This window comes from Aulonocara stuartgranti (assembly GCF_965226115.1).
Source record: "Aulonocara stuartgranti genome assembly, chromosome: 8".
Classification (NCBI taxonomy): domain Eukaryota; kingdom Metazoa; phylum Chordata; class Actinopteri; order Cichliformes; family Cichlidae; genus Aulonocara; species Aulonocara stuartgranti.
In genome coordinates this window covers 3,047,348-3,061,382 of record NC_138959.1, presented here as the reverse complement: position 1 = coordinate 3,061,382, position 14,035 = coordinate 3,047,348, and the positions used below count along the sequence as shown (strand labels likewise).

At 39.3% G+C, this 14,035-nt stretch overlaps 1 protein-coding gene across 9 annotated transcripts in view; it reads right to left on the bottom strand.

Annotated features, from left to right (window-relative positions):
• Window positions 1-2,367: 2,367 nt before the first annotated feature.
• The window catches only part of baiap2b (BAR/IMD domain containing adaptor protein 2b), a 72,334-nt gene continuing 60,666 nt past the window's right edge, over window positions 2,368-14,035 (bottom strand). For 3 of the 9 annotated variants that reach the window (XM_082545156.1, XM_082545158.1, XM_082545154.1), the window contains 4 exons: window positions 13,844-13,918; window positions 12,459-12,627; window positions 11,104-11,141; window positions 2,368-5,612 (listed from right to left, as the gene is read on the bottom strand). In XM_082545156.1, coding sequence (XP_082401282.1) covers window positions 5,468-5,612; window positions 11,104-11,141; window positions 12,459-12,627; window positions 13,844-13,918 — 427 coding nt within the window. In that variant the 3' untranslated portion in view covers window positions 2,368-5,467. The other 6 variants (XM_082545162.1, XM_082545161.1, XM_082545155.1 and 3 more) reach the window with 6 other exon arrangements.

Sequence of the window (14,035 nt, the reverse complement as noted above, 5' to 3'; positions counted from 1 at the left end):
AACAAATGTGATTTTTGTGTTTGTAAATCAGCACATTATAGATCCAGTATTTCTCTGTTTCTGACCATTTACCCATCATGTTATGTTTGGAACAACTTGTTTGGAGCAGATTTGTACAATAATTCTAGGATTAGAAGTTGAACTGTTGGACTTTTTTCAGACTAACAGGAAAAGACTGTTCAAAATCATTATCACACAAAACGAATCCCTTTGAGCCTCATTGTTGTTAAGTGAGACTCTAATTTATAATAAGCCTAACTGGTCTGATCAGCTTGTTGAAAGGCCACAGAGGGCTGATGTCATGATGATAAGAAAATGCTGTCATGCTTTGCTCTGTTTGTAAAACTGTGAGAAAGACTGATGGGTTGGTGTGTTTGCTGGATGGAAAAGTTTGATTCCACCTTTGAAAGATGCTCGGTGATCAACATGTAGTGTCTTAAATGTTTGTTTGCCTTCCAAGGCTTTAATATTCTGTAACAGTTTAGCATAGAAACATCTAGATGGCTGTCCGTAATATTTTTGTATCTCAACAAAAATACTTTTTAGAGTATTGCTGTACTGTATCTGTGAGGGAGGGAAGGTTTAAAAAATCTCTTATGTTTATTGTTGCCAAAGAGATGCTGTGTATGTTTTCACCCCATTGTGAGGACAGACAGGAAGCTCACTGGCCTTGAACCAAAGGCGCAAACGTGCGGGAGAAGCTTTGGTTGAGATACTGTCATAATGTGTGCCCCAACAATGACCTGGTCACATCGTTACTTTCTGTACCTTCTATCAATTACAAATAAAATCTGGTTTACACATGTTAAATATATTGGCCATTTTTTTACGTGTTTTTAAATCAATTAATTTATTTACACATGTAGACTCTAAAATCTTACAGAGTTGTTAAAGAGTTCAGATGTAAAATTTAAAGAGTCCTTAGATTCATTTTGGACAACCAACAAATACTGAAGAACTCTGATATTAAATATAAGTTTTTAAAACTTCATTTTTAAATCCATGTATAAAACAAAACAGTCTCTCATCTTCGTTGTCTGTGTTAAAAGGTGCAATGGGAACCATTTTTGCACTCAAAACCTATTAAGCCACCAAATTCCAGTCACATGGTGTGTAAAGTCTTCTATAGTATAAACGTACCGCATATTATATCAACTTAACAGGAATGTAAAAATACAGAAGATTGATATGTTTTCAGGTTGCTTGTGAACTTCCTCGGGCACAGGAAACATTGTATTTTACCCAAACAAACTTTTCAGATAATCGATGTTATTTTTTCAAAACATTTTAGCATTATAGTTCTCTTACAGGACTTCAATTTGGGCAATTTTTTACAGTAAGTAAAAATTCAATATAAGCTGGGTTAGAAGAAAGGCAGAGGATCAGGTAGAAGGGTCACGAAGGCAAGCCAATATATGAAGAAACTTCTTGGTGAGTGTCAAATCCAACACCCATTTCCATTTGTCCTTAAACTCACAGGAAGACGATCTGAAACTAAACTCTGTGTTTTTCCATAAAGAATTTTATATTTCAAACAAGTGGATTCCTTTAGGACACAGGTGTCAAAATCCAGGCCTCGAGGGCCGGTGTCCTGCAGGTTTTAGATGTGTCCTTGATCCAAAACAGCTGATTTAAATGGCTAAATTACATCCTCAACATGTCTTGAAGTTCTCCAGAAACCTGGTAATGAACTAATCATGTGATTCAGGTGTGTTGACCCAGGGTGAGATCTAAAGCCTGCAGGACACCAGCCCTCAAGGCCTGGAGTTCGACACTCCTGCTTTAGGACATCAAATAAAAAGTAGTAAAGTTTTAATCTCTCAACCTCTATCGTTTAAGTTTTAAAGGTTTTACTCTACCAGCACTATTGTTCTTCAAACTGTGTTTTCTTCTAAGTGAATCATAATGGCATCAGATGACTCTGTGTAACCAAAAGGTTACAACCCATCTGAGATAATGTGCCAGGAATAAAAATGGGATTTATCAGGTGTAGCATGTCGCCTGCATGCAGGATGACTCAGGATATCCCAGCAGAATATCCAGAGAAACGATGCTGTTGTTGTCAGGTGGAAGGGTGAAGTCGATGCATGGTACATTCTCATCATCTTTACACTCTGTGTCATGCAACTCACTGAGGACAGCATGTTAAAGGGAGCCTGTTATGCTCAGTTCCAGCTCCATGTTTTTATTGCTGAAGAGTACCAGTCGAGCTTTGTGTGTTTACAGCTATCCTTATTTATCTTATTCTGTGCTAAAACTTTGACCACCTTTAAAATTAATGAGGAAAAGTGTAACAGATCAATTTTAAAGTTTCTCAGGGTTAAATTTTTGAGCATTATAACAGATAAAAAAAAACACTGCACAATATTGTTAAATACTTGATTCTTTATTGTCAGAATTAAACTAAAAAACAAACAATTTGTTTACCATCAACTCACATCATTATAGTGTAGACTGCCAGTACAGTACTCCTTATGTTACATTAACGTAGGTTTTATTGGTTTCCATATTTCTGAGTCACATAGTTTTCAGCTAATTTCTTATATCTCCCCCTGAAGCATAACTGTAAAATGAGCTGGGACATGTGGGATCATCTAATAATAAATAATGCAGATATTTCCAAAACATCCCGTGTAATTTTGTATTAACTATAGGGAAACTGAAGACAGCACTATAAGTGTATGAAGACTTGATAATTTTAACTATCAAATATATTATAAGAACAATAAAGCATATAGTTGAAGTGAAGTGAAGTTTTTCATGAATTGATCTCAATAATCAAGAAGAGTTTCCTTAGAAAGACAATTAAAAATGATTATCATAGCAGGTCAGAGCACAAAACAGAGTGAATAACTGAATCACCCAATGCAGGTGAATCATTATGGATATATATGTACCTCTGTACTACACAAGTACTCTGATATAATGAGAAGGTACTAGCATGATCTCTGCAGAATCCAGAATTTGATTTTTCCTCATAATTAATATAAAACAATGGAGTTTTTTGGAAATATCCTCAGACATATACAGCTGAATACCAGCTGACTTTGGGGAAAATATGTGTGAAAAATTCTAGAAACTTTAAAAATAGCCTTAAAGAAAATCTCTTTTTCCTTTCTAACCGTCTAAATCCAGGTGAGGAAGTCGAGTTTTATTGCCATCTAGTGGTGGATACATGTTTTGCATGCACATACAATAAGGTGCATGATAGTTTCGATGTGTTATTACACATGGATTACATCCATGTGTAATAACAAGCTCCGTCGTTCACTACATTGGAGGTACGGGTGCTTTAATAAGGGCGGAAAGTACTGAGGCTAATTCTGCTCTGCTAATATGAAAAGTATAAAAACAAATAAATCAGACTTGCAATTGTTGCTTAAATCGGGTTTAAAACCAGTTACATTCAAATTTGTTTCTTGTCAAATCTCAAAGTCTTAATTTTTATTATTGTGAATAGGAATTCACCTCATAGTCCTGTTAACTAAAATTTACTGATGAAATTCATCAACAACTTAAAAGAAATCTGGTTCTCTGAAGGCTAAGAAAAAAAAAGTATTTTTATGTCAGTTCATCACTTATTAATAGGAATTAAAATTTCAGGTCTCTTGTGTTATTGGTTTTCTTTAAAAGATATTTCAGTGAATGACCCTCATCCACTGAAATATTTTTAAAGAGGTAATTTTTTATATTTATGGAGATATTTTAAAATTCCATTAAGATATATTAAAATACTCAGATAAATATGAAACTTTCAAAATGTCCTATTTTGAAAATGAGCCTTTCACAAATTTTGGCTATAATTTTGAGAAACACATGCTTGAAAGATGCGAGGACAAAAATTTTAAAAACAACTTTCACATCCTGGAATAATTTTCTGAATAATAATTTTCAAAAAAGTTGAGACCTGAAATTTTGCATAATTCCTGATGTGGGTCCTTCCCCCTAGATATATATCCAGCAGTTAAGTAGTTCAAACCTGTTTTCCAGTTTGCTATTCCAACATGAAGGTAAACCAAACCTAACCTGAGCAGGTACCCACACTGGACCCTAGAATATCATTATTATCAGTAAGAACCATGACACTTACTGTAATCAAATAATTGTTCATGCTAATGAAAAATAATCAATAACTCAATAAGTGGGAAAAGCAGAGGGATGGTGTGATTTTTCTAAATGTAGTTTTCAGTACTTTATCAAGTTATTATTACACCCCCACTTAAATCTAAGATTTAAATGTATTTTAAATTCTTAAACAAGTAAACCACAGACACCGAAACGAGCACATCTTAATGACCTCAGTGCAACCAACACAACCTACGTTAGCGTGACCCTGTTTGCCTGTCAACGATTACCTTAAACTAGATAAACAACATGCAATTACAAAGTTTCTCCTGTTGATTGTGTTACTGAATTAAATCTCAGCTGAACATGTTGCTTTAAGAAGATCTTATAAAGTGCTTGTTCACTACGAACAATAACAATCAAACATGAATCTGAGAAGCAGTGAAATTCATTATTAAGTGTAGGTACAAACGCCTGCACGGCTGCTTATCTCTAGTACTGCAGAAAGATAAAAGATTTCCTGTGAGTACAGAATTAGTTGAAGGTACAGTACTACGAGTAGTGTGCTTATCAGTTGTGATGCTATCAGCACAAACGTATTCTACAGATATCTTTTTCCATATAATCTACCTTTCTGATGTGTTTCAGTACTTTTTTTTCTGCCGTCGTGCTTTAAGATCATCGGTCTCTGAATAAGACGTTTCTTATGGTGCAAACACTGGACTGTTTGACAAGCATGAGGTGCTCTTGCCAGGTGAAAAGGCAGTATTGAGAGGTGAGGCTCAAAGGTGAGTCCCCCAGCATGGTGTAAAGCTTAGCAATTTTAAAGCCCTTTCATTGACAAGGCAAGAGGGGAGGAGCTGCATTTTAAATGACCGGCTAATGATCCTGTGAGTCTACATGGAGCTAGGCTTTAGTCTTTGGGTAACGATACGATACAAGAGGCAACAATTCTGACTTTAAAATGAACCACATGAGCCACACGAGTAAACATCTGCTCTCATTCTTCTTTTTATACACCACATGCTCCTTGTAGGCTTTAAAACCTTTACAAAAGTGAATCAGCTCCACTGCTGCTCATCTAAAATGCCACTTTACCAAAGTCACCAATCAACAGGAAAACCTCATCTTTCATTTTTGTAACTTTTGAATGTGGCTTCCTTGCTACGTGGTTAAATATAAAGTCAATCCTAGTATTTATTTACATTTTCTCCGGGCGATTACAGAGATTACTGTTGCCGTGACATGTTGTAGTGCACTTTATCTGCTGATTATATTTCATTCTTTTCATTTTGTAGCATTATTGTAATACCGAGGGTAAATCAGAGCCTTCCAGTTTAGGGTTGAGGGTGAAATTGTGCACCAGTGATCCACCTACAGCTGGTTTACATTGAAAGAAAGCTCAGAAGTCCCCTGGAGGACTGGAAGTCTTCTCCAAGGAATCATAGTGAGCTTCATCAAGGTGGTCCTCCTCGATTTCATCCTCATCGTCGGAGAGGGGCGGTTTGGCCGGGGCCTCCACATCCGGCTCGCCTGGTGGATCATCGCTAGGAAGAAAAAGAGCAAAAGGGATTGTGGTTTTTATTTGTTAAAATGTAAAATGGTAACGGAAGACGAGGTCAACAAGAGCACAGGATGGAACAATGGGTTGAGTTTTTTTTTCAGCCATATTGCTGCTGAAAATAAAAAGGTCTGAGTCATGCAAATAGAGAGAAAGCTGAGGCGAAAAGCATGATGCCGAAACAAACAACACGTTTTTCAGGCAAAGTGTAACAGCCCACAATCAGCTGATGAGGTCAGCAGTCACATCACATTAAAAACAAACAAACGGCGATGGAAATAACCCAAAAGCCACTCCACAGCTCGCAAAGAAAACACAAAAAAATGAAGCAGCTTTCAGTTATAATGAAAAATTCAAAAGCAAGTGGATACACGAAGACACTTTAGACCCAAGATTATTCACTTACGATGGGCTTTGGTCACTCAAAAGCGGGCGTAATCAGGCCCTGTACTGAAAGGCAGAAACAATCCCCATGTGTCAACAGTCAGGATCAAATACCAACTCACATCTTCCAACGTGAGACAGGGAAATGAATTACTACACACTTCCTCCTAACATGGCTGCACATTATAAGGCATATATATTTGGTTTCCTGTTAACACAAGGTATCATTAAAGGTATTAAAAGGGAAAACAGACCAAGACTGAGCTGACTGGAGCCTGTATTTAGAAGGTACTGTTGCTCCTTTTGTTTGATTTTTTCCACATTATTATCTGTAACACAGTGCCAGATATATTCAGTGATAACACTGTGAGACTTTTACATGACTGCTCTGAACAGTTTTCCATCATGATCTCACTGCTGTACCTTCACTGAGCCAAAGGTTAAGAAGGATTTTTTCACCAACATCAGCACCACATTAAACACAGCGTCTGCAGAGGCTGCCAGTCAAACTCAGCAAAGATCTTGTTTAATATTACTAAATTAGCCAAAATTATTGTCATCATTTACTTAGATTAAATTGAAACATGACAAAAAACAGATCAGAACTCCACAAATTCACCGAGACTGTTTACATTTAAATTATGACCAATACATATTCACATGTGTCACACGGGGGAAAATAAAGATTAAATTAAAAAACAGGCAAACAGGCATGTGAACCCACCACACAGTGAAGCAAAACAACTACAAAAATAAAAAAACACTTAAAATGAACACGTTGTGTTGATCGCAATACACAAACAGACACACTCACTCACACACACACAGTTGAGTTGAAAAAAGTACCTTTGCTAGCAGCAGGAGGAGCAGGCCAGTGGGTGTGTATAGCAGGTCAGGATGCAGTGTAAGTACTACTGTGCACAGAACACACACACACTGTACATGCAACAAGCCCGGTGGGAGGTTATGATGGGTCTCGGTTCCAGAAATGTAGATAAGAGTGGTGATGTCAAATGTGCAAGAAGAGCCGCTTGTTAATGTATTAAAGCAAGAAGGCGATCCCCAGTTTGTTAGCTGTGAGAAAAGATGTGGTGACTAAAGTTTAGTCAGCACAAACTTAAAGCCAGAATCGAGAGTTGAAATGCTGCCTGTCAATGAAAGTTCGTTGGTTTTACGAGCTAGTTTGGCACTTGAAGGCTAATTAAAAGCTTCTTCAAATGGTGTTTCGTAAAAGTTTCATCATGTCACACCAAAGCCTTCAGGGAAAAAACGAACAGAAACAATAAAAATATCCAGCTGAATAAATTTATTTAATACTTTGTAAGAGTAGAAATTCACCATACATTTGAGGTCATCAGTGTTACACTTTTTGGTGCCCCCAAAGCATGCACATACATAAATTCTCTATACAATATTTAGATGTTTTCCTTGTAACTCTTTTACAACAAAACCCCTCACAATCAGAGCACGTCAGTGAATGCTGGCGTTATTAGCCACAGGTGATTGGTGTGCTATCTCTGCAGCGATGTCAGCCATACCTTGGACTATTTTAGTGGAGAAAGAAGAAACACTGGCAGCTTCCAGTCGTTTGCACTCGACTTTTGTCTCTAAATTCATCAAAACAGAGATGAAAAAAGACGGGGGGGTTGGCAAAGCTAAGGGGGGAAGACGAGTGTTAGGTGACAGACAAACGGAGAGGAGAAGAAGAGAGCACAGAGACAACAGACATGTGCAGCAAGGAGAACATTTCTACAGTGCAAAAAAGGTCTGTGTTAGGTCTCAGGCAGAGTCTGGAAATATTTTTCTGTCTATAAGTGGCAGATCAGAAAAGCAGCACTTGAAAGTTGGTTTTTTTTTAATGCATGTGCCTTACTTTATCACATACTTGCAAAAAAATATATTGCAAGACTCTTCAAACAATTTCCCTCATTAACAATTTAGTAAAAGCATTTTTTGCAGTGTAGGAGGAATGGGAGAGATGCACAGTTTCATTTTTAACCTCCTCTCTTTGGTGAAGAAAGCACTCAGTCAGAAGCCGAAACTACGTCCCAGCGGGCTAGCTCGTGGACACCAGATGTCAACAAAGGGACAGCGGTTAGCACAGACAGGCACTAACTGGGCCGACATACAGACAAGCACACCGGTATTTTTATTGAGCACACAAAGGATCAGACAAACAGTTCTCTTGACATTCTTTACTCACTGAGGTTTGGAGAAAAAAACGAATCAGGCTTTTAATCGCAGAGACAGCAGTACAAGAAGGCTGAATGAGGCTTCAACCACAAATGAATTCCTCTCCCCTTCAAAGCTGCAGGCGGCTGTGCCTTCAGTCTGCAGCACAGTATAATCACCACTCTGTAGCCAGTGTAGTTTTTTTTCTATTAATCACAATACCGCTGATGGTTCATGTGAAGTCTTAAGTTCCCATAAAACGACATTAATCACAGAAGTTAACCGACAGCAGAAGCACCACATGTGAATATTTTTGAAAGTAGAAATGGATTTTGAATCTTTTAAATGAACTTTATGCCTATTTTTTATTTATGATAAAAAAACTTTTTTAATGGTTTCACGTGTACCGAGCAGCGCCGCAATACCAGTTGTCTTTTCTTTCATGCATGAACCAGAGTTTGCCTCCAACTCTAATCATTTTTATGAGCAATTAATCGATCCTTTCTTTTTTAACTGGTGATGTCAAAGTGATATCCTTCTAATGAGCTCAAAACCCAAATATATTTAATTTGCAGTCATATAAAAACAGAGAAAAGCAGCAAATGTCTGTATTTGAGAACCCGAAGCCAACAAATATTTGGCATTTAAGCCTGATAAGTTATTTCAAACACTTAATCGGCACAACACATCAGTTAACTGACTAACGAACAAACAGTTTCAGCACTAAACTCGGCTCAGAGCCTCGCGTAAGTTAGTTGACCCCATTCAGCCTTGGCACAATATTCAGGCACCACAACAGACAGTCAAAGGACCCCGAGAGTGGTGTGTTTGTGTGTCCATCCGAGCGCAGAGGCTCACACTGAGAACGTTACAGTAAGTTTGTTTACACACAGTCAGAAATATAGACTATTACTTCCATAAGGTGCATTTTTTTATAAACTGATCATAGATACTGCATGACAAGCACTTCTGTATGGCACATTTATGTACAGTAAACATTCCCGTCACATTTTTTTTCCCCCACGTTTCATGTGTGAAAACATTTACATGAGCTGTTCACTACTCGCGATACATGGCCTCTTATGTCAGAGGAATACAAAACCTCACAGCATGAAAAGGTAGAATTATTGTTAAATACTGAAAGATCCAGTAAAAGCATTGATTGCAATGTCATTTTTACATAATATAAAAATCCTCTTTGGGATCAACCACTTTAGGATTACACCCTGATTTACATATCATTCTTTACACTGTCTTTCTAACTGAGAGCACTGACATTAGTGAAAATCAGGTTCCTTCGTTGGGAAAATATAACTCCCAGCAATATATAAAAGAAATGTACATGCATGAAAGACAAGCAAAGGTTACATTTTCCTCACAGAAAATGTCCATCACACTGATTTTGAATATGCGGATGGCACAGAGTCCACTTTGTTCTGGTTTTGGCTTGGCTCTGCACCAAAGCTCCACCAGCGGCCCAGTGTGGCTACTGGCCAGTTAGACAGCACAGGGCAGGACTGAAGGACGAAGGGAGGGAGATCAGAGGGAGAAAAAGAAAGACACCCAAGCGTCTTCCTCGAACTGACCGGCTTGGGGTGAGTTTATTGTCGTGAGAAGGAGGTAGGGAGGCGGGAAAGAGGGTGGGTTAAGGATGACAGATGGGCAGCGAGGTGCATGTCCTATCGTGTGGCTGAGTCTGTGCCTGTTTGTCTGTCTGTCCTCACACTGTCGAAATCAATTTGCCCTCTGTGGAACTGTGGACACAGAGAGGGAGAGGCTTCCAGGTGGGCTGGCTCAGGAGAAACAACAGCAAACACAAAACCAGGACACACGCAGACGCAGAAACCTCGTCTACCCTCTGACATGACAAGCATAACCTACAAGTTTAACTGGATCTGAGCCTCATTTTAAAGCAAAATGTGGATGTGGTTTTAACGAGCAGGGATTGAGTGAGTGCAGTTAGCAGACAGAAGGAGCTGCATGGAGCGTGGGGGGCGGTGGCGTGACGGGAAGGTGCCGTGGAGTCAAAGCATGATTTTCTTTCTTAACTTAATGAACAAAAGGAAACTTAAAACGACTTACACTTAAATTAATCAACTATTTCTCTTCCTGAGGTCTAATTAACTGCCACTTTGTCAGGTGCCTCCTGTGACTCCCCATTTCATGCACAATGTCCTCTGGACTCAGGAATACTGGCTTTTTGGAGCCCACAAGCAGGTCTATCAGTTAAGGATCCTAGTTTGGGCCCAGATCGAGACTGCATAACAGTCCCCACTTTTTTACTTTCACTTTGGCTCGTCAGGTTTACGCACCAAAAACTGCTGGCTTGGGATTAGCCATTAAAAACTACTTGGTTTAGGTGTCTAAAGTATGATTTGTGTTAAAACAGCAGCACTTCTAAACACCAGAGGACTCACTGGGCATGGACGAGCCACACGGTGGCTTTGACAAAACAGCACTAAGAGATGATTAATGTAATCTAGTTTTACAGAGAGAAACAATTGTTACTAATGGATGACTTAAAGATAAAGCCAGCCTTCTTTAAAACCATTATGCGGTCAGAACTGCACCATCTTATCACCTATGGATTCCTATCACGCTGCTGCAAACAGAGGAGAACTAAGAAAAACAACACAAAGAGTGTGGTGTGTCCTGCTGGTTGTCTGTTTGTGGGTCTGAACTTGGCATGCACCAGGATCTGTCCCAATCCCTCATCTCTCCATCTTCAGCTGTTTGGTAAACTAACTCTCACTGATGCCTCAGATTCCAGCCCTCGAGCCAACGGGACAGAATTCCACTTTGGCTTCCCACCCACAAACACTGCCGAGTGCATTTGAAATGACTGAACTGGAACTGAGTTGAAGCTGATTCCTGGCACACACAAAAAACACACTGACTGAATCAAGCTGAGTGGTTCTTACCTTGTGGGGAAGCGAGGCTCATACTCTTCGACTCCCTGCTGCAAAGACATAATCAAAGAAGAAAGAAACGTTTAGTTTGTGCACTTTAAATATGAACTCTGAAATAAAGCATGAAAACCACATTAACTGTCACTCATACCAGTATGATGAGATAATATAAGCTAATAAGATAATAAGGTAAAGACAGTGCTTAACAATTTCAACTGTTTATTAAAAACAAGAAGACACAAATGTAAAAGATCTGTAAAAATAAATTGTTATTTATTGAGCAAATAAATATTAATTAATAATATTTATTATTAATAAATTTATTTTTTTTAATTTACTTTTTAAATTTTACTGCATTCTCTCTTAAAGGCACATTTTACAAAATGTGCTCTTAACAAAAATAATTTTTGTTAACCAAAATAAAAAATTGAGTTTAGTTGAGCCTGGTTCTGAAACGTCGTGAACTGTTGCAATGACAAAAGCAGTCAGAAGGTGGCGACAAAGAAACATAAAGAAGAAGATGCAGCATCATCAAACGAAAACTGGAGATGTTAAAGAAGCTGTATGGTAGGAAAATACACTACAATATACATCAGCCCCTCTCCTGGTTATCATCTCATTATTCTTTCACTGACTGGTTGAAATTGATGACTTAAAAGTGAAACAGTGTAAAATATATTTAACATATTTTCCATTTTTATGTTCATATTAAACAAACAAAATTTTGTGCTTTATTAAAGATCAAATCAGAAGTGAATGACCGAATAACTTCCACGCATACATATCCTTGACCAAAATTACAAAACACATTTTTCCTTAAATGTCAGCAGAGATGTTTCAAAGCTTGATGTTACATGACTGCTGAGCAATTAGGCATCGCCCACATGTAATGTTCCAGGTGAGGCGTAGGAGGGAAGGTGGGCCAGTAGTGAAGTTTACCGTTGCGTAAGGCTACTTTTGATTTTTCCTTCTGAAAAATTAAGCTGCCTCCATCACCACAGCTGCCTTCTCTTTAGCCTGGCTGAACGCCGACTCTGTTATCAGCTGATGCCTGTCAGAAGCACTTCCTTCAGCGACAGCGGTAGACCTCTGCAATCTGAGCTGTGCCTCATCTTACACTCGACCCTCTGTGACCAGGAATGTGAAGCGAGGCAGAGCTGATTTGTGCGTTTATGTAAGCTAAGAGAGAGCGAGTCAAAGCGAAGCATCTCCGGCTGGCAGCACGTAGGGGGAAGCTACCTCCAAACTTTCTGAGACAGACGAGATCTTTGCCAGGTTTCGTGAGACTGCTCGTGTGTCATGTGTGAACCCATGTGGGTGGATGAGAGTTTGCATGTGTTTGTGTGCTTGTTTTGCAGGCCCCCCACCTGTGAGAAGCCTGGCACCGCCACACTGTAGGGGCGTTGTTGTCTGCCGTGCAGCGCAGCAGCGCTCTGTGCTGCCATACGGGAGTGGATGCCATAATCAGGGACGGGGAGAGCCATGTCTTCTCTCTCTAGAAGGTTGCCCGTGCTGCTGCTTTTGCCATGGTGGAGACTAGAAACACAAAGAAGTACACAGAAAAGGAGGAAACTGTAAATCATGTGATCCCCCATCGGGCAATTCCTCCTGGGCCAATCAGGCGCTAACATTTGATGTCTCTAGGTAGGGAAGGTATATGGGCGAGTCATCAGGGGACTGATTTTGATTTTGGAAGTACTTTCATGATTGGTTTACTTTTGCTGCAAGGTACAATATCATTTTGAGTGCTGGGGCAGTGCAATCACATTATATTTATGCAATGTAATACAATAACATGCATTACTGTTCCCAGTATGAGTACGTCATATCGCAGTGTTATTTTGAGGCAGTATAGCCTAGAGTCTGATATTTGTATATAGAGTTTGTTATGTTTGTTTGTGTGTGTGTGTGTGTTCCTGTCTAGCTATCTTTGTGAGGACTGAAAACTGCTTGTGAGGACACACAACCTGGTCCTCACAAAGGCATTTAAAGCCATTTTTGAGGCTCAAAATGTGGTTTTAGTGTCAGGGTTACAATTAGGTTATGGTTAGGTTTAGGGTAAGGGGCTAGGGAAAGCATTATGTCAATGAAGGTCCTCACTAGGATAGCTGAACGGGGTTGTGTGTGTGTGTGTGTGTGAGACCACCTCCCTCCCCTCCTCGCTCATTGCTTCATCGATGTGTGGCTACGTTCAGCAGACAGAGGCTTTCACCAGCTCCTAAGTGCATTTTTTGTGTGTGGGATGCTTCGTCTTCGGTGGGGTTTGTGTCATCCTTCACACAGCATCAAATCCCAACCAAAGCATTTCAGAAGATTTTAGCCAGGGTCTTTTATTTTGAAAATTGATCAGCTTCCTAATGCTTTTCCTGCCCATTTCATCTGTTCTGTGCAGTTTGACATGACTTTGGCCAAAATACACTCGCTGTGCATTTTGTGCCGCACAGAACAGAGAGCCGTTTCTGGGATGCTTCTGAAAAATGCTTCAGTGCATTTGATGGACTCACAAGCACTGTACATGGGCACAATTACATCATTGCTGTAATACAACGCAGCTCCACCCCGCTGCCCGAGTAAGGAGTAACATCTCACATTAATATTTATGTAAAAACCCCAACTCTACTGGTAAAGGAGATCTGGCAGGTTAACCAACAAAATCATTAAGTTTCTGTGAATAATATTAATATTTAACTTAATAACATTCAGTTTGATTATGCATTCAAAACAATGAAGTCTGCAAAGTGCAAACACCCACTTGTGTACTCGAAGTTGCCGCATAGAGTCTCCTTCAGTGATCACCCGTGTGTAGGAGAAGGGAAACCAGCCACGCCTGCAGAAGGAGGACATCAAATATAAACAACACAAAAATCAAATGCACAGCATTGGCTGACCTGTTCACCTACAGTCTGCAGTTGCCGCTGCAACCCACTTTGCAACCCTTCTTCGC